Below are 20,127 nucleotides of genomic sequence, written 5' to 3'. Positions count from 1 at the left end.
TGTCTGTATCTGTATGTATAAGTGTAAGCTATGTAGTGTGTGTGTGTATCTGTATGTATAAGTGTGTGTGTGTATCTGCATGTATAAGTGTATACTATGTAGTGTGTGTGTGCGCGTATCTGCATGTATAAGTGTATGCTATTTAGTGTGTCTGTGTGTATCTGTATGTATAAGTGTATGCTATGTAGTGTGTGTGTATCTGCATGTATAAGTGTATGCTATTTAGTGTGTGTGTGTATCTGTATGTATAAGTGTATGCTATGTAGTGTGTATCTGCATGTATAGGTGTAAACTGTGTAGTGTGTGTGTGTGTCTATCTGTATCTATAAGTGTGAGTATCTGCATGTATAAGTGTAAGCTATGTAGTGTGTGTGTGTATCTGTATGTATAAGTGTAGGCTATGTAGTGTGTGTGTCTGCATGTATAAATGTAAGCTATGTAGTGTGTGTATGTATCTGCATGTATAAGTGTATACTATGTATTGTGTGTGTGTGTGTGTGTATCTCTCTCTCTCTCTCTCTTTCTCTCTCCTGTACCTGATCCTCGCGCTGCTGTTCTCTGTACCTGATCCTCGCGCTGCTGTTCTCTGTACCTGATCCTCGCGCTGCTGTTTTTTCAATTGCGGAGGTGCGCGTGCGAGGTCGGGTTGTATCTGATCCTCGCGCTGCTGTTTCAATTGCGGAGGTGCGCGTGCGAGGTCGGGTGGGTGCACGTGCGAAGGTCTATGCTCAGCTGTGCGCTGCTTAAACTACGGAGGTGCGCGTGCAGGGATCTAAGGCCAAGTGTTTGTCTCTACTGCGCATGACGGCTTCAGACAAACACTTTTAGAATATAGGATATATATATATATATATATATATATATATACACACACACACACCACCATCATCAAAACGACTCACTGCAGACTCAGATGATTTTGAGCAATAAAGTATGGGTTTGCCATTTCCCTTGTTTAGGTGGGATCAGACTGATATACTTCAGGGAAGTTTTCCTCTGTGAAAATTGGGCTAAAAACGAAAAGACACTCCCAGGTGGTAACTGGGCCATAGAATAAGCTACTGAGCTATTCGTTCCTGACAGACTGCTTGTCTTATGTTTGTGTATTTTGATGTACATTGTTTTTAGACATAATGCTAATGCACACTTAATATATTACAGAACAGTGTAAACCGAACTGCTATATGCACTGGGAACCAAAACATTTGTGTGACTCACTTTATTGTGGTGGTCTCTAACTACTGGACCCGCAATATCTCACAGTAGATTATAATGGTTCTGTCTCTGTGCCACAAGTAGATTTAATTTACATTACATTTTGCATTCGCCCTTGTCATTCCATTGTAAACAGCAGTAATCTCAGTTGTACACTCAGCTGCTGTATTTTAGGATATTTTCCAGACACCCCTGTGATATTTCTCAGTTTTGTCACATTACATTTTGTTATTCATACTGCCCATCCCTTTGTAAAACAGTTTTCAGGTCTTTGTATGAGGTATAAAGCACAACATGACGGGTAACACCGACCTATGTCTGTGAGAACCATTCTATACGTTTGTGGCTGAAGTCTGAGGTAAATATTACCCACAGGGTTCAGGTGGCGCCACAAAATGATATTATTACCCCGCACTGTGTGACTGCGCCAGGCAATAAAGCTCCTGTACTTGCAGTGTATGGGTTGATCGATCGGCGCTTGATTGCACAGGTCTGATTGGTCAGCGCCATGCCTGGCGAGCTACCTTCCGAAGAACGCCTAATTTACGCAATAGGGCGAATGACAGCTAGGCCACGCCTCCTTGCAGCTTCCAGCCAATCACATGCGAGATACAGAGAAACGTCATGTGGGTTCAGCGCACAACTGAGTGTGACTTGCTGAACTTGGCACAGACTGAGCACTGAGAGCTGGGCACGGAGCAACATCTGAGCACTATGGCTGAGTGAGTAGCCAGCGGGCATAGCGTGCATGTGTACGTGACAGAGGGTGATAGAGTCATACAGGGCATTTAATTAGCTTAGTGGCCCCTCATTGGCACCGGTGTCACTGATGGCCGCAGACATGGGAGGTGTGACAGCAGCGGCACCGCGTCTGACATGTGATGTGAGCTGGGTCCTTACAGCTATAGTGCACATTACTGGCTGCTGCTAGTATCATCCTATAGTCAGTGGGTACTGCAGCTCCGCTGAGGGTTATTTCAATCAGTTTCTATGAAACGAAATCTCAATTCGTTACTATTGTATTTCTCACCATTATAAAAGTTTAAAGGGACATGAAACCCTTAATTGTTATGTCATGATTCAGGAAGAGCATATTACAGTTTGTTTTTTCTTTGTATCCTTTGTTGAAAAGTATACCTAGGTATAAGCTGCTGATTGGTGGCTGCACGTATATGCCTCTTGTCATTTGCTTTCGTTAGCTCCCAGTAGTGCATTGCTGCTTATTCAACAAAAGATACCAAGAGATTGAGGCAAATTAGATCATGGAATTAAATTGGAAAATTGGTTAAAATTGTATGATGTATCTCGTGGTTCTTCAAACCACAAGTCGGGACCCACTACTGGGTCGCAACACCATGTTTACTGGGACGCGACTTGTGTGTGTTGTATGAGAGTATGTCTCTGTTATTACCTATACAATAATATTTCAAGTTTGACTACACAAGTACGCACATATTTTAGTCTCTTTGCGAAAAATTACAGCTATCTTGTATATTACTCCAGATATTTTCAGACCAAGCATAAGAATAGAGTAGCAGAAGTATGTGTTATCATTCATTGCACTAGGTCTTGGGAAAATGTCTTTGAAGGACCATAAATCTATCTAAATCATGAAGGAGAAAAATGTAGGTTTTTTTATGTCCCTTTAACTGTATCTTTAGAGGAGATAAGACTTTTTTTACACTATTCATGGGAATGACAATTGTATAAAGGGCCAATAAATAAAATAGGTGTATGATACGTATTACTATTTAGAAGACTGCAGTACTTTAATAGGTAGATAAAACCTAGGTGCATATATCCTTGTAGCAGCACTGACATCAGCCTCATAAGGAAAAATGTGTGTTGGACAGCAACTTTCTAATTTTCACAATCGGTGTGTGCAGTTTTAGTCTGTACAACATTTAGAAAATGTTCACAAAGACAAGTGCTAAAGACGTAAGTAAATAAAATCAATGAAAGTCACTTACAGTACAGCGATGGTACTTTTTTATTTTTTACTTACATTTACTTAACATTTTATAAATTATTAAATAGATAATGTGTAAATATTTTTTTAAAATGTGAGCAACTTGTATGCATAATAATAATAATAATAATAATAATAATAATAAAATATAAATATAATTATAGAAAGAGAACAAACAATATCTCAGTAGCTTGTTCTATGGCCCAGTTACTACCTAGGAGCAGCCTCTCTGAACAAGGGATATGGCAACCCCAGACAATCATCTTTGCCTTCTGTGGGCCTCATCAGTGCGGTGCAGCCATATTCCTTTAAAGGGACACTGTACCCAAATTTTTCCTTTCGTAATTCAGATAGAGCATGACATTTTAAGCAACTTTCTAATTTACTCCTTTTATCAAATTTTCTTCATTCTCTTGGTATCTTTATTTGAAATGCAAAAATGTATGTTTAGATGCCGGCCCATTTTTGGTGAACAACCTGTGTTGTCCTTGAAGATTGGTGGATAAATTAATTTACCAATAAAATAAGTGCTGTCCAGAGTACTGAACCCAAAACAAACTTTTTTTGAATTAGAAAGTTGCTTAAAATTGCATGTTCTTTCTGAATTACAAAAGAAAAAATTTGGGTACAGTGTCCCTTTAAGCACAATGGGCAAGGAGTACATACATACACATTTTAGATATATATATATATATATATATATATATATATATATATATATATATATATATATATTAATTTTTTTTACATACATACAATCTCCTTCACAGAAGAGGCACTCACCAGGACATTTTCTAAATCAATTTAATACCATCAGTGGCATTAAAGATATAGGAAAGTCAAAACTAAACTTGCATGATTCGGATAAAGCATGTCATTTTGAGACACCTTGTTGGAAAAGAGTATGCACGTATCCTACACTAGTGGGAACTGGCTGCTGATTGGTGCCTGCACACATTTGTCTCTTGTGATTGGCTAATTAGATGTGTTCAGTTATCTTACAGTAGTGCATTGCTGCTCCTTCAGCAAAGGATAACAATAGAATGATGCAACTATGATAATAGAAGTAAATTGGAAAGTTGTTTAAAACTGTGTGTTCTATCCAAATCTCGAAAGAAAATTGAAGTTTCCTAAACATTTAAATTGATTTAGAAAATTTCCTGGCACCTCCTGTATGAAGCATCTGTGATAATCTTGGAGTCTTCCCGGGTGGATGAAATATGTGAACAGGGGGGACATTTATTTGTATACATAGATTGTTAGTGCTCTGGGTTAAAGCTCTATGGATACTCACAGCCTTTCATGCCTTACGGAAGATGGTAACATATCTATCTCAATACTAACAGCAAAGACAGATTCAGTTTGGTTCTCTCACACTGAATAAAGACACAAACATTGTTTGAATCCATAAAATCTGGTTATAATGTATTATTCGTTTTCATTACCTTTTTAAATGTATCTCAGACATTCTCAGATTTACAACAGCATTTTTTTTTTTTTAAATGTCTGTTTTTGACATGTTTACTTTATTTCACTAGTCATAAAGTAATGGTTCCTTTAGTGGCAATCAAGGGGTTAAAAGTTCAAAAGGTTTAGCTTGACAGTCCATCTTTAGAAACGTAGGTGACGGTTACTAATTCTTTGTATATAATGTACTTGAGAAATGTCATCATCCTGCAAAGACCTTTCTAGTAATTAATTAGTGGTGTTTATCAGTTCTGGCCCCCTCTGATCGCATAAAGGGATTCCTAGGTAAGGCTGTAATCTTATAACCTAAGCCGATCAGGGCTGGAATTTGTTAGAAAACATTTTATTTTTATTCATGTTATCCAAAATCTATTGCATCAGTCACTTAATAAAACTAGTATTTCTGGTGAACTACAACTAAACATTTGCAAGTCTCATTGTTATGGTACTCAAAATAATTTAAACTATATTCTATCCTCCTCATTTAAATTTCTCAACATTTTCTATGTAGTGTATAAAATATATATATATATCTGTGCTGAAAATGAAAGGTGCTTGTATGCTGTCATTTCTGGTGTATGACTTGCATGCTAATAACATTGCATACTGGTCCTTTGTTAAAGGAATCTGTTACTGAACGATACTGGCTGTAATTTCCTTCGAGATTTTAGCGCTTTTGTAGTTGACAAAAATATACCATAATGTATTAGATTTGCTGACACTCTTCATATATGCAGAGCGAACACATTTGTGATGCTTGTTTTATACACAGTTGATGTCAGAGTACTGTCCTTTAAAATGGTTCATTATAATTTTATAATTTTTTTTTTATATATATATAATTTTTTGAGAGAGAGAGAAAAAAGAAGAAAAAAAACCCAAAACAAACGACAACAATCTGCTGGTCAAACTAAATAGTACATACCTGTAAAAAGCCTCAATAAAAGAAGCAAACTAAATCCTATGATCTTCTCTAGATTTGAGTAAGATCAATATGTCTATGTGTATAGGCTTTACAACACCGTTGTTTTAACATCTTCTTCTTGGACATGAGACCATTAAGGGAGTCGTCACAGAAAGAAAATAGCAAAAGTCCAAACTATGTAACATCTGCTTCAGCAATTCAAAAATGTCTGTCATAAAGAGAGGAAAAAATACTGATTCACACATAATTTGTGTATCAATGAATATTATTTAAATGGATTTAACTGCATGTAATAGACACTTCTATAAAGAATAATATGCACAGATACTGATATAAAAATCCAGAATAAAACTGTTTAAAAACTTACTTAGAAGCTCCCAGTTTAGCACTGTTGATGAGATAAGGCTGGGGCACCCAGTGAAATGGTCTGGGGGAAACAGGAATAGATGCTTCCCCCTCCCCTGCATATAAGAAGACAGATTATACAAACAGGAGCTGCTGGAATATGTAGACGTCAGTATACATCTAAAACGTTGCAGCTTGGTTAGGAGAAAATCAGCACAACGTTATTAATAAATAAGCAAAACTATACATTGTTACAAAACACTCCCAGATTGGCTATATAAATGGATCATCTGCAAAACATTTATGCATAGAAAAATCTATTGTACAATGTTTGTCTATAAGCTACTGTGACTTTTTTAAGACTCAGATAATTTAACATAGAGCTTGCTAAAAGCAAATTCTGAGGTAATGATCAACACAAAGTCTAGATGGACCAGAGGTAGTATGAATAGCTTTATAAATCTTTTAAAAAAAAGACAAATTAAAGGACATACAAGTAAAGGAAAAAGCAAAAATGAAGAATAAAGAAAAGTAGTAGAACTGTAATTTAAATATAAATATCCTCTGCGGGAGAACCACCCAAAGTAGAACCTTTACTCATCTCAAGACAGCCTATAGAACCTTTACTCGTCTCAAGACAGCCTATAGAACCTTTACTCGTCTCATGACAGCCTATAGAACCTTTACTCTTCTCATGACAGCCTATAGAACCTTTACTCGTCTCAAGACAGCCTATAGAACCTTTACTCATCTCAAGACGGCCTATAGAACCTTTACTCATCTCAAGACGGCCTATAGAACCTTTACTCGTCTCAAGACGGCCTATAGAACCTTTACTCGTCTCAAGACGGCCTATAGAACCTTTACTCGTCTCAAGACGGCCTATAGAACATTTACTCGTCTCAAGACGGCCTATAGAACCTTTACTCGTCTCAAGACGGCCTATAGAACCTTTACTCGTCTCAAGACGGCCTATAGAACCTTTACTCGTCTCAAGACGGCCTATAGAACCTTTACTCGTCTCAAGACGTTTAGTGTTCCTTTAAGAATAAACGTGTATAAGCCATCTTTTTCTTCTAACAAATTAGCACTATTTCTTACTGCACTGTTGTTTGCACAAGGGTTTAAAGGGACAGTAAACATAGAAAATAATGTTATATAATTCTGCACATAGTGCAGAATCATATAACATTATATTAGTGCTAGAGTTATATAACCTAATATTGCCTGCTAAGTTTTATTGAAAAATAGTGTTTTCCAGACCCGCTCTCTGTGCTCTTCTAGTGGGTCTGTTTTTTACACAGAGCGCATCTGACCAGCTGTCTAGTCACAGCCTGGCCCGACCGCGCCTACACTCAGTGCAGCTCGCTCCTGCTCTGTCTGGCAGCGGGAGCGAGCTGCACTGAGTGTAGGTGCGGTCGGCCGGGCTGTGACTAGCGGGTCTGCAAAACACTATTTTTCAATAAAACTTTGCAGGCAATATTAGGTTATATAACTTTAGCACTAATATAATGTTATTTAATTCTGCACTATGTGCAGAATTATATAACATTATTTTTTATGTTTACTGACCCTTTAACATATACAGTCAGCTGTGCAAGTTACCTAAACCATCTATTTGATTTGCAGCATTTTGAAGCCTAGATAACAGAATTAGCTTTTTAGCCTCTCGAGGAAGTGTGATTCAGATAATACAAAACATCTTTCCAATAATTTTCTTATAATATCAAGTTTGCTTTATTCATTTTGTATCCTTTTTGTTTAAAATGACTCTACCTGAATCCTGTAAGTTTACTTTGCACATTTTCTTCTGGGAGCACTGGTGCTTCAGTCTGAACTGATTAACAACCCGTGACTTAGCAGGAATACGTTCTTGCTGCTTGAGAATTGATATACAAGTTGCACAGTAATAGCATAACATCAAATTACTGTAATTTCTAACCAGCTATATGCAGGAGCAACTGACTAACCTACCTCTGCACTAGTACCATAAACTGGTGTTGCAAGCAGAATAACCTACCTCTGCACTAGTACCATAAACGGGTGCGGTAAGCAGAATAACCTACCTGTGCGCTAGTACCATAAACCAGGTGCGGTAAGCAGAATAACCTACCGGTGCGCTAGTACCATAAACGGGTGCGGTAAGCAGAATAACCTACCGGTGTGCTAGTACCATAAACGGGTGCGGTAAGCAGAATAACCTACCGGTGCTCTAGTACCATAAACAGGTGCGGTAAGCAGAATAACCTACCGGTGAGCAAGTACCATAACGGTAAGCAGAATAACCTACCGGTGCTCTAGTACCATAAACAGGTGCGGTAAGCAGAATAACCTACCGGTGCTCTAGTACCATAAACGGGTGCGGTAAGCAGAATAACCTACCGGTCTGCATACGTCTAATATCAAAATTTTTTAACCGGAATAGGAAGAGCCTATCTGAATCATGAAAGTTTAATTTTGACTAGACGTAAAGCTCATGAAATTGCTTTGTGGCAACCTTGTACCTTTTAAAAATGTAATCCTGGAAATGTCAGTTGTGACTCAGTAATACAAGGAAGCCAGTGGTGCTTTTTTTCCCCAGAGAATCATGAAGGTGTGGCAAGGTGTGGGGTAATCCACAGTGGGATGGGCTCAGGCTCTGTAATAGGCACTGATGTACTGTTCAGGTAAAGGTGAAGAGATATGAAGCTCTAGTCTATATGGTTCATGATAGGATGTGCCAGATCCCAGGGACCATGAGATATATCTACGGAAAACCCTCAGACCAAAAGTACTCAGTGCTAATGGTAGGCAAAAGCTGTTACCTGTCTATAAAGCTCATGCTAATTAAGTATAAAGTGTACTCTATACATAGAAGATGGCAAAACCACATCATTTCCAAATGTTTACTGGTCCTGAGAGTACATAGTCTAGGTTAGTAAAGCTTTATAGTAAGGAGACAAATGAGGAAACAACTGTCCCCTATAGAAACTCTCACCCTCTCAAGTAGCAGTTTCACACCTGCTTCCTGGCCTTGGTTGAGGGCAAAGACAGGTTTGAAGGGTCACTAAATACATTTCATGCACCTCCCTCTAATCATGGGTACGCCATTTTGTAACCTAGGTTACACTGCAGCTTTCTGAGTTGCTTACTGCACATGTGCAGATTTCAACATGGCGGCAATAATTTACATAAGCAGGAGAAAAATGTTAACGGAAAAGCCAGACTTGACCTTCACTTTAAAGGAGCAAAACTAAAATGCTGTAATATGCTATAGAATTTCTGATTGCACTATTGGTTGCCTGTATCTGTGTGTTTAAGGGTTATACACGGCAGATGAGCCAATCAAAGATGGCATATGTGCGTAGCCACTAATCACCAGCCACTTTCAGCTCAGGATCACCTCTGCGTTGTCCCTCTGGAGTGGACTTTGCAGGGGTTAAACACATAGGTCTGTGAAGTAATCGTGAGATAAAAAGGCTTCAGTAGCGGAATGCAGAGTATGTGATATTTACTATAACGATTGGCCAAACTCATAGGACTAGATGACGTCCATTTAGCAACTGATTGAAACCACAACTTCAGTGCTGATTTGTGTTACTATAATAGTTAAAGGGGCGTGAAACCCTATTTACAATTCTATTTACTTCTATTATCAAACTGGCTTCATTCTCCTTTGTTGAAGGATCAGCAATACACGACTGGGAGCTAGCTGAGCACATCAGGTTAGCTAATGACAAGAGGCATATTTGTGCAGCTGCCAATCATCAGCTAGCTCCCATTAATGCATCACTGCTCTTGAGCCTACCTAGGTTTGCTCTTCAACAAATGATACTAAGAGAAGAAAGCAAATCTTATAACAGAAGTAAACTGGAAAGTTGTTTAAAATGACACACTCTATCTGGTTTTGTATTCTGGTTTAGGGCAGGGACATGTCAGAGCTTTTGCAAACAGTCATTTCAGATGATGACATCGGATCTATGTTTATATTTTGGTAACTTGTTGTAACTCCATATAGTTCAATATTTGTATTCTACTCTTAGCCCTGTGACTAGTGACCAGGAGACCCTGGGTACGTAAGTGCTTTATATTGCTTGTCTTCTGCCGCTGACCACCTGTCACCCCTAACGCTATAGAGACCACACAGTGTTACACACTCCTCCATACAAATAATATATGTGCAGGGTGCCGCATATCACCTGAGTGTATCAGTTACCGCTGACCGCCTGTCACCCCTAACGCTATAGAGACCACACAGTGTTACACACTCCTCCATACAAATAATATATGTGCAGGGTGCCGCATATCACCTGAGTGTATCAGTTACCGCTGACCGCCTGTCACCCCTAACGCTATAGAGACCACACAGTGTTACACACTCCTCCATACAAATAATATATGTGCAGGGTGCCGCATATCACCTGAGTGTATCAGTTACCGCTGACCGCCTGTCACCCCTAACGCTATAGAGACCACACAGTGTTACACACTCCTCCATACAAATAATATATGTGCAGGGTGCCGCATATCACCTGAGTGTATCAGTTACCGCTGACCGCCTGTCACCCCTAACGCTATAGAGACCACACAGTGTTACACACTCCTCCATACAAATAATATATGTGCAGGGTGCCGCATATCACCTGAGTGTATCAGTTACCGCTGACCGCCTGTCACCCCTAACGCTATAGAGACCACACAGTGTTACACACTCCTCCATACAAATAATATATGTGCAGGGTGCCGCATATCACCTGAGTGTATCGGTTACCGCTGACCGCCTGTCACCCCTAACGCTATAGAGACCACACAGTGTTACACACTCCTCCATACAAATAATATATGTGCAGGGTGCCGCATATCACCTGAGTGTATCGGTTACCGCTGACCGCCTGTCACCCCTAACGCTATAGAGACCACACAGTGTTACACACTCCTCCATACAAATAATATATGTGCAGGGTGCCGCATATCACCTGAGTGTATCGGTTACCGCTGACCGCCTGTCACCCCTAACGCTATAGAGACCACACTGTTACACACTCCTCCATACAAGTAATATATGTGCAGGGTGCCGCATATCATCTGAGTGTATCGGTTACCGCTGACCGTCTGTCACCCCTAACGCTATAGAGACCACACAGTGTTACACACTCCTCCATACAAATAATATATGTGCAGGGTGCCGCATATCATCTGAGTGTATCGGTTACCGCTGACCGTCTGTCACCCCTAACGCTATAGAGACCACACAGTGTTACACACTCCTCCATACAAATAATATATGTGCAGGGTGCCGCATATCACCTGAGTGTATCGGTTACAGCTGACCACCTGTCACCCCTAACGCTATAGAGACCACACAGTGTTACACACTCCTCCATACAAATAATATATGTGCAGGGTGCCGGCATATCACCAGCATGAGTGTATCAGTTACCGGTATCACCAGCATGAGTGTATCAGTTACCGATATCATCAGCATGAGTGTATCAGTTAGCGGCAGCAAGTTACCGGTGACAAACTGTACTAGATCACTCAATATGAGAAGCCTGATTTGTCACTCGTCTGCTGTAACTTCTTCTTACTAGTTCGGTACTAGTGAATATTTCCAGAAGCAGATTGGTGTTTAGAATCCCTTTAACCTGTACCAATACATAGTGCTGGAAAAGACTATAATTTCCAGTCATGGAAAAAAACAAACTAGTCTGTTTTATATTAAGTATAAGGTAACTGTGTTTTACTAGCCCAGGACTGGTGCAGATTTGCAGCCCAGCCTGTGTATATCTAATCATTAGAAACCCTATTGGCTAGATTACGAGTGGAGCACTATTTTTCTCTTCCGCTTGTGCGCTAACTCCGTTAGAATTAAGTTTTTTTTGGGGGTATATTTTTTGCGTGCTTCGGGTACCGCTCAAATTACAAGTTGAAAAAAAATAAAAATAAATTTAAAAAAAAAAAAAAAAATATATATATATATATATATATATATATATTACTTTCAACTTGCAATATGCGCTACATCTGACATCCAAACACCCGCGATAGACAGATTTTTGCTCGCGCGCAACTGTTAGTGCGTCACTTGTGATTTAGCCCTTTGTGGGTAGCATAATGTATCAAACATACAGGTTACCTCTAATCACCAGTATGTTTCTTTCCTATAGAGGAGACCAGCGTTGCATGGAGAATTCTCTGATGGGTGTATTTGTTCCCCCTTCTAATGATCATGTACATTATCCTGTGACTATGTCATTCACCCGCATACATGTCAATGCAGCTGTAGAAATGTACATGAACTTTTACTTAATGGGACATAATACTCATATGCTAAATCACTTGAAACTGATGCAGTATAACTGTAAAAAGCTGACAGGAAAATATCACCTGAGAATCTCTATGTAAAAAAGGAAGATATTTTACCTCACAACTTCCTCAGCTCAGCAGAGTAAGTTCTGTGTAAAAAGTTATACTCAGCTGCTGCCCAGCTACAGGTAAAAAAAATAATTAAGAAATGAACAGCAGCCAATCAGCATCAGCAGTGCTGAGGTCATGAACTCTTTTACTGTGATCTTATGAGATTTCATTTAACTCTCAGGAGATTTCATAGTAAACTTCCTTAGACTGAATAGGGAAATAACATGAGTGCAGGAGGCTCAATCCCTTAGCTGTCCCGGGACAGACATACTGATTTGCTGCTTAGAAGTCCTTTTACAATGGGATGTGGCTACTGAGGAACTTTTGAGGTTAAATATCTTTCTTTTTTACATAAAGATGTTCAGGTGATATTTTCTAGTCAGCTTTTTACAGCTATGCTGCATCACTTTCAAGTGTTTCAACATTTGGGTATCATGGACCTTTAAAAAAAAAAACAAGAATTGAATTTGCCCTCCAGGAATGCCCCTATTCTGCTCCAGATGAGCATATGGCCAGTAATTAGAGCATACACATGTATGCCGGCTTCTCATGCATTCACCAGCTGTAACCTCATGTAGGTGTCACAGAGCACAACTTAACATGTCGTATATTTAAGCAATTTGCAGGGGTGAAACACATAGTGAACGAAAGATATTTGTTAAATACTAGAATGTCACTTTATTAGATAACGCGCCTATTATAAAGATTACACAAAGCAGAAGCACAGTAACGTTTGATCACTTTAGTTCAGTGCCTCTAAACCCCTCTCATAATGAAATTGGCAACCTATTGTCAGCTTGTTCTGCCCATTCTTGTCCCCCTGAATACAGCGGCACATTAACAATTACCATAAAATTCTGCCTAGCTTGGGTACGCAAGCCCTGGCACAGAACCTAAAGTCAGCTGTTCATCCCCCAAAACAAATGGCAATAGATTTATTTGCTCTATCACCCTTTTCAGTCACCAATATGTACAAAAGAGGTTGTGCATACATTGTGTTTTCAGTACATACCCACATGTGCCCAATTAACCCCTTTCCTGTCAATGAACTGTAATACCCACATGTGCCCAATTAACCCCTTTCCTGTCAATGAACTGTAATACACCCATGTGCCCAATTAACCCCTTTCCTGTCAATGAACTGTAATACCCACATGTGGTGCCCAATTAACCCTCTTGCCTGTCAATGAACTGTAATACCCATATGTGGTGCCCAATGAACTGTAATACCCACATGCGGTGCCCAATTTACCCCTTGCCTGTCATTGAACTGTAATACCCATATGTGGTGCCCAATTTACCCTTTGCCTGTCATTGAACTGTAATACCCCATTTTGAAGTTAAGGGGTTAGGATAAATATAATGTTAATCGGATACAGAACAGCACTGGGTATTGCTCAGCATCTATATACAGATATGTTCTGGGGCTTTTTTCCCTAACTTCTTAAATGGGGAAAAAAATGTCATAATTTAAGCTTTCATGAATTGGACAGAGCATACATTTTATTATCCAATTTGCTTCATTCTCTTGTTATCCTTTGTTTTAGAGGATACTTAGGCTCAGGAGCAGCGATGAACCACTGTGAGCTAGTTGCTGATTAGTGGCTGAACATATAAGCCTCATGTCACTGGCTCACCAGACGTGGTCAGCTAGCTCCCAGTAGTGTATTACTGCGCCTTCAGCAAAGGATCTCAAGAGAATTAAGCTAATTTGATAATAGACCATTTAAAAGAAACACTTTCCAATTGTACTTCTATCTGAATAATGAAAACTTTTTTTTTGTGGCCCTGTGGGTTGAGTAAGAGAATGTCTTGGCATTGTTAGTTGATTACAGTTCTGCTTTTGTACAGGGTTCCCTGCTGAGGCTTGTTAACCTAGGTGTGGCTTATTAACTTTACTGTTTGACAACCTAAAATGACCTTTACAGTATAGACTCTTTAATTGCAATGAGAATTTTACTAAATGCAAATTCTTAAATGATTTTCTTTTTTTTTGCAGAGCGGATATTGCACTTATTGGGCTGGCTGTGATGGGCCAAAACCTGATATTAAATATGAACGATCATGGCTTTGTGGTGAGTTGGTTCATTAGGATTTGTAAATTGCTGTATTTTGTAATTCCCATGCTGTTGTGTTACTTCCTAGTTGCAAGAAAACCAAAGAGAAAAATAAGGATCTTACAATTATTCTTTGTAATGTTTCATAACCTCTCCATACCCCATGGTCATGTTGTTGTATTCAAGAACAAAATATTATTATTTATGCTGTCCCTTTTTAACAGGTTCATAATTACTCTAAATTTCATCATAAAAAACTACTATAAATATTCAAAGTTGTTCTCTGGAAAATAGATTTATTCAGCATATACAAATCAAAATTACAGATAAGAAAACTAAAATGGATTTTGAACTACCTTCTTCTAGTTCAGACGTTAGAAACTATTTCTTTAATCAGAAATGTATGTATTTCACCTGTGATCGGATATTCTGATATGATGTGTTTATGGCTTGTTTAATAAGCCAGGTGTGCAGACTTGGGGGGCCTTTTCCTGCCGCTTATCACTCTGATCCCACTCGGTACAATCTAGCACCAAAATTCCCAGGAAAATCTCCACTGGCAAAAGATTTGTACAACTAAAACTTGACATACGTCATCAGAGGAGAGGCAGCTATATACCTCTTCAGCACAGTGTGCAAGAATTCTGTGCCTCATCACCCTTAGGGTGATTTGCCTACTAAACAAGGAAAGAGAAGCACTCAACTTGCGCACTGGGTCTTAGAGGGATTTAGCTGCACCTCCACTGATTAGGCTGCAGAAAAGTTTTCCTTTTTGTAAAGGTAACAATGGGCTAAAAGAGGCTGCAGTCTGTGTGGGCACAATATGTTTGTATCTAATATGGTAATCTCCATCCTTCCCAGATGAGCACTTGTATTTTATGTAAATTATCTTTTGGGGTTTTATCTCCCTAAGGATAAAAGTAGTAACCTAACATGGACCACTCACCATCGGTGCCTTAGTGATGTAGCTGCAGCTGAGGTTCATGTAGGCCATAACACATCAGAGATCTGGAATTTTGGAGCTGGACTGTCCTACGTGTGCACATATAAATACTATGTAATGTGTCTGAGCTAGAGAGGAGTTGCCTGTACTTTTATGAAAATGTTTTATACCTTTTTAAGCAACTGATCAATTAAATAGAAAACTGGGTTCGGTCCTGTTTGTGCCTCTGTCTGTCTTGTTCCAGTAAAAGACAAATCATTGCACTGTTTGTCAACAGAACCTAGTGTAATGCCTACTTATTGTTGTCCGTGTACTCCTTTTGGTGTAAAGGGAAATAAAGCTAAGATTATTATCCGTAGATATTTAGTGTATTCCTAAGGATTAAAGGAATGTTAAACACAACATTTAATTTCCTGTAAAATGTTAAGACTATTCAGCTTTCCCCAAAAAAGTAAATAAATAAACTTTAAATCTGAAAAAACAACTAAATCCTAAACATTCACACTCTAATCCCCATTCCCCCGCGGTCTATCAGCAAGACTTTTTTCATCCAGCAGCAACAGGATCTGTCTCCCTTTCTCGCTGATGGTCTGCGCCTAGTTTGAGATTCCTTCCTATTTTTATAGCAGTTCTAATTTGTTATAATATTAACTTATTAGGATTGTGGTGTGAGGGCTTACTGCTTCTCTTACCTGGTCTTTTTTGCTGTGGTCAGTTAGGTAGCCAGGAGTAACTTAGCTTATGTACTGCAATCTTACTTAGCAATCAGTGTGTAGCATGTAGCAGCATCAGGTAATCTGATGTTTATTTAAAGTGACACCATTCCCTAAATTTGCAGTTCCAAATGGTTGATATGAGCTATTTTTCAGTTACAAACAGCATGCTTTGCTTTTTCAAAAATTCCTTGCATTTTCCTTCTAGAAGAAGCCAAAGGCACCATGCCTGCTGTTTACACTGCTGCTCAAATCATCTCAGAGAAAATGGCCCAGGAAGAGCTTGGCTGGGGGTGCAAAAAGCATAAATAAATTACACAAAATGCTGTACCTCACAGCTCTGTTTTACTAAAACTTTGGGAAAACTAAATTTCCTTAAAGTACCCAGGTCATGGTAACCCCTTAAACTGGTCTTAGGTTAATAAGTACTTTGTGCATTCTGCGCGACATCTCTGATGCCCATATAACCTGTCCTGTTTGTGTTACAGGTCTGTGCGTATAACAGAACGGTGCAGAAGGTGGATCAGTTCCTGGCTAATGAGGCTAAGGGAACAAAGATAATTGGGGCTCACTCTCTGAAGGACATGGTGTCCAAACTAAAGAAGCCGCGCCGGGTCATGATGCTGGTGAAAGCCGGACAAGCTGTGGATGACTTTATCCAGAGTCTGGTATGTATCGTTTGTACAAGGGGGGGGGGGGGGGCATTGGCACAGCACGTGGATATAGGGTAGTGTTAGTTTTGGTAATAGGGTTACACTACAAAGCAGGTCTGCATCTCAATCTGAAAATGTACTGCAGTGTTTTTAAAGAGACACTAAACCTATATATATAAAAAAGAGCATTGCACTGAGTATTGTGTATTTTGTGGTAATAGTTACCAAAGAACCATATAAATATTTATTATAGAACCCTGCTCCATTGCCAGAAAGAAAAGCACATTCCCAGCACTTTTGCTTCAGCAGTGATTGTCATATAGCAGCCTTTTTGGTAATGCAGTGTGCAGTATGGCTTGTGATTGGCTGCAGCACTTGGTGCTTTTTTGGGGTCTGAGGGGGAGTAAATTGGGGTCTAATTTACATATTTAGTGTTCCTTTGTTAGCTTTTAGAACAATATATAGTGCAATGCTTAGTGTTCCTTTTAAGTACTTGGCATCTAACAGAAATCTCTTTCCCCGCTGGTATTTAAGTAATCTCTGTTTTTGTTGGTTTCTTGTTGACATTGGTTTGCCAGTTTACTCTCGCTGTACTGCTTCTGTTTGTGCCAGAAACAATGACTAATTTCTACAGAACTTGTGAACATTCAGCCTCTAGTGAGCAGCTTTGTACAGCTAGAATTTACACTCTGTAAAAACACACTGAACCTGTAGGAATAAATCTCTCTAATTCCAGATTCCTTTGTTGGAACCGGGTGATATTATCATTGACGGCGGGAACTCAGAATACAGAGACAGCACAGTAAGTTTAATAAATGCCATGAACATGCGCCTTATCTTTATCGCTTTCTGTGATTGCACTGGTCCGTCTTTAGATACAGAAGTAGTCTAAACCTTTTATCTGCTTATTCATTGCATTTTTTTTGTTTTTCCAGCGGCGATGCAAAGAGTTGAAAACCAAAGGAATCTTGTTTGTTGGTAGTGGTGTCAGCGGTGGGGAGGATGGAGCTAGGTACGGCCCCTCTCTGATGCCTGGAGGAGACAAAGATGCTTGGTAAGGCTCCATGCTGTAAGCTAAGTAATAAAAGTATTGATGCATTAAAGGGACAGTGCGCTGTAATGTTTGCTCCCTTTTAACTTGTTCCAAATTATCTATTTTACCTGCTGGATTATTCAGTTGTTTACAAATAGCTAATTTTCCTTTATATGACATTTGAAATAGCTGTTTTTGCCTGTGGTATCCCTACCCATACTGAAAATTTAAATACTTAAAGGGACAGTCAACACCAGAATTTGTGTTGTTTAAAAAGAAAGATAATCCCTTTATTACCACTTTCCCAGTTTTGCATAACCAACACAGTTATAGTAATACACTTTTTACCTCTGTGATTACCTTGTATCTAAACCTCTGCAGACTGCCCCCTTATTTCAGTTCTTTTGACAGACTTGATATTTAGCCAATCGGTGCTCACTCCAGGGTAACTTCACATGCATGAGCTCAATGTTATCTATATGAAACACATGAACTAATGCCCTCTAGTGGTCAAAATGCATTCAGATTAGAGGCAGTCTTCAAGGTCTAAGAAATTAGCATACGAACCTCCTAGAATTTGCTTTCAACTAAGAATACCAAGAGAACAAATCAAAATTGGTGATAAAAGTAAATTGGCAAGTTGTTTAAAATTACATGCCCCATTTGAATTTTTTTTTGGACTTGACTGTCCCTTTAACGAGATCTGATTTCCTTGCAAGTTCAACCCATTTCAATAGGCTTTGGTTTTAAAGAAACAAAAAAAAGCTATTTAATGTACAAAAATAAACAAAATTATCCAGTCATTGAACATTTTATACTCTGCTGCTGGCAAATCAAATAATTGGAAACACATAAAGGGAAAACCAATTTTACAGTACACCATCCCTTTAATAACTGCTGTTTAATGCCATTATTGTTAAAATGGAAGGAAAATGTGTCTAATTTAATACAAATTCATAAACTTCCCTACTTTGTTTGAATCCTGTAATGGACCAAATCAATAAAAAATGTCAAATATTGTATGTTTTTCAATTGTTCAGTGCTGCGTGTTGATTAAGTTCGAGGTTGTGCGCTATCCAAGTATCTATTATTATTATATAAGGTAGTAGAGTCTATTTAAGCACTAGGGTTTTGTTTTTGTTTTTTTAAATTTTGTAACCTATAAGTGCTGCAAGTTACATATCTGGTTAAGACCAAGAAAACTGAGCTTCCACAATTTACTTTTTGGCCCCTCTAGGGCATGAGGGCCAAAGCACTTTTTTATGCAAATGAAAGTCGTATTTTTTGTGTGTGTTAAACGTCTTTATTCACGGGTTTCTATCTTAACTAATCTTCTTTTTCTGCTTGGGAAGGCGTGACTTCCTGTAGAACTATGGGGCTTGTCCTTATCTGTCAGTGAGCTTTGGATACCTGAGTATTAGTTCTGCACCAACATTCACTTCTAGTTAGTTTCAGCTTTAACCTATTTCCATACAACTACATATTTTATTTAGTTGTTTATCATGTTTTATTTAGCTGTTTATGTGCCGCTCTTTCATAAGCATACATTTTTATTTATTTGTTGTGTGTGTAATGCCTACTAATGAGAATTAACTGGTAAAGCTAGAACAGGAATGAAATAGTTTGTGTATCCTCTCTTACATTGGGACTTCTTGATAGTTTCAAATGATTTTGAGAATGTTGGTTTTTTTTCTCCCAATGTGATATCAGGAGTTCAGTGCACATCCAGTAAATTAAGAATGCATATGTGTAAATATCTGTAAATTAAAAAGGATTTTAATGTAACAAATAACTTTCACAGGCCTCATATCAAGAGCATTTTTCAGAGCATTGCTGCTAAAGTCGGGAATGAGCCGTGCTGTGATTGGGTGAGTTAGATTACAGCTATTATTTTCAGATTAATATAGTACCAGAGAATGTTCATAGGGATGCTGGAAACGCTATTAATGTTTTTTTTGTAAATGCAATTTGATTTGAGGATACGTGGGACAGCCGTGGGTGAACCTCAGGTCTGTCACTGTAAAATGGAGCCATATATACATATTATACATCGGTATATACAAACAGGGTGAAGCTGGTAGACTCGTGTGCAAATGTTATTGTACCACAATAGGTATCAAAATTACACGCACAAGGTTTTTATAAATAATTAGCCATTTTGATTACTCTAGGACACTGGTTTTCAAACCTGTTCTCAGGCCTCCCCAACAGGCCAGGTTTTGAGGATATGAGGATATCTGGAGCACAGGTGAAATAATCAGCTGATTAGTAAAGCTAGTTATTTTACCTGCTCTTATCCAAGGTGATCTGAAAACCTGGCCTGTTAGGGAGGCCTGGGGACAGGTTTGAAAACCAGTGCTCTAGGAGGATTGTCCTCCAGTTACTTACTTATTAAATAACATAACTAATAC

General features: G+C 38.8%; 1 protein-coding gene across 1 annotated transcript in view; it reads left to right on the top strand.

Moving 5' to 3' along the window:
* The first annotated feature begins 1,829 nt into the window (after positions 1-1,829).
* The window catches only part of PGD (phosphogluconate dehydrogenase), a 30,827-nt gene continuing 12,529 nt past the window's right edge, over positions 1,830-20,127 (top strand). Inside the window, exons 1-6 of the mRNA XM_053691487.1 lie at positions 1,830-1,937; positions 14,317-14,392; positions 16,519-16,698; positions 17,420-17,485; positions 17,619-17,737; positions 19,518-19,584. Coding sequence (XP_053547462.1) covers positions 1,930-1,937; positions 14,317-14,392; positions 16,519-16,698; positions 17,420-17,485; positions 17,619-17,737; positions 19,518-19,584 — 516 coding nt within the window. The 5' untranslated portion in view covers positions 1,830-1,929. The remainder of the gene's footprint in view (positions 1,938-14,316; positions 14,393-16,518; positions 16,699-17,419; positions 17,486-17,618; positions 17,738-19,517; positions 19,585-20,127) is intronic.

The sequence above is a fragment of the Bombina bombina genome, chromosome 8 (assembly GCF_027579735.1).
Source record: "Bombina bombina isolate aBomBom1 chromosome 8, aBomBom1.pri, whole genome shotgun sequence".
NCBI classification, from domain to species: Eukaryota; Metazoa; Chordata; class Amphibia; order Anura; family Bombinatoridae; genus Bombina; species Bombina bombina.
This window is presented reverse-complemented; position numbering and strand designations above follow the sequence as displayed.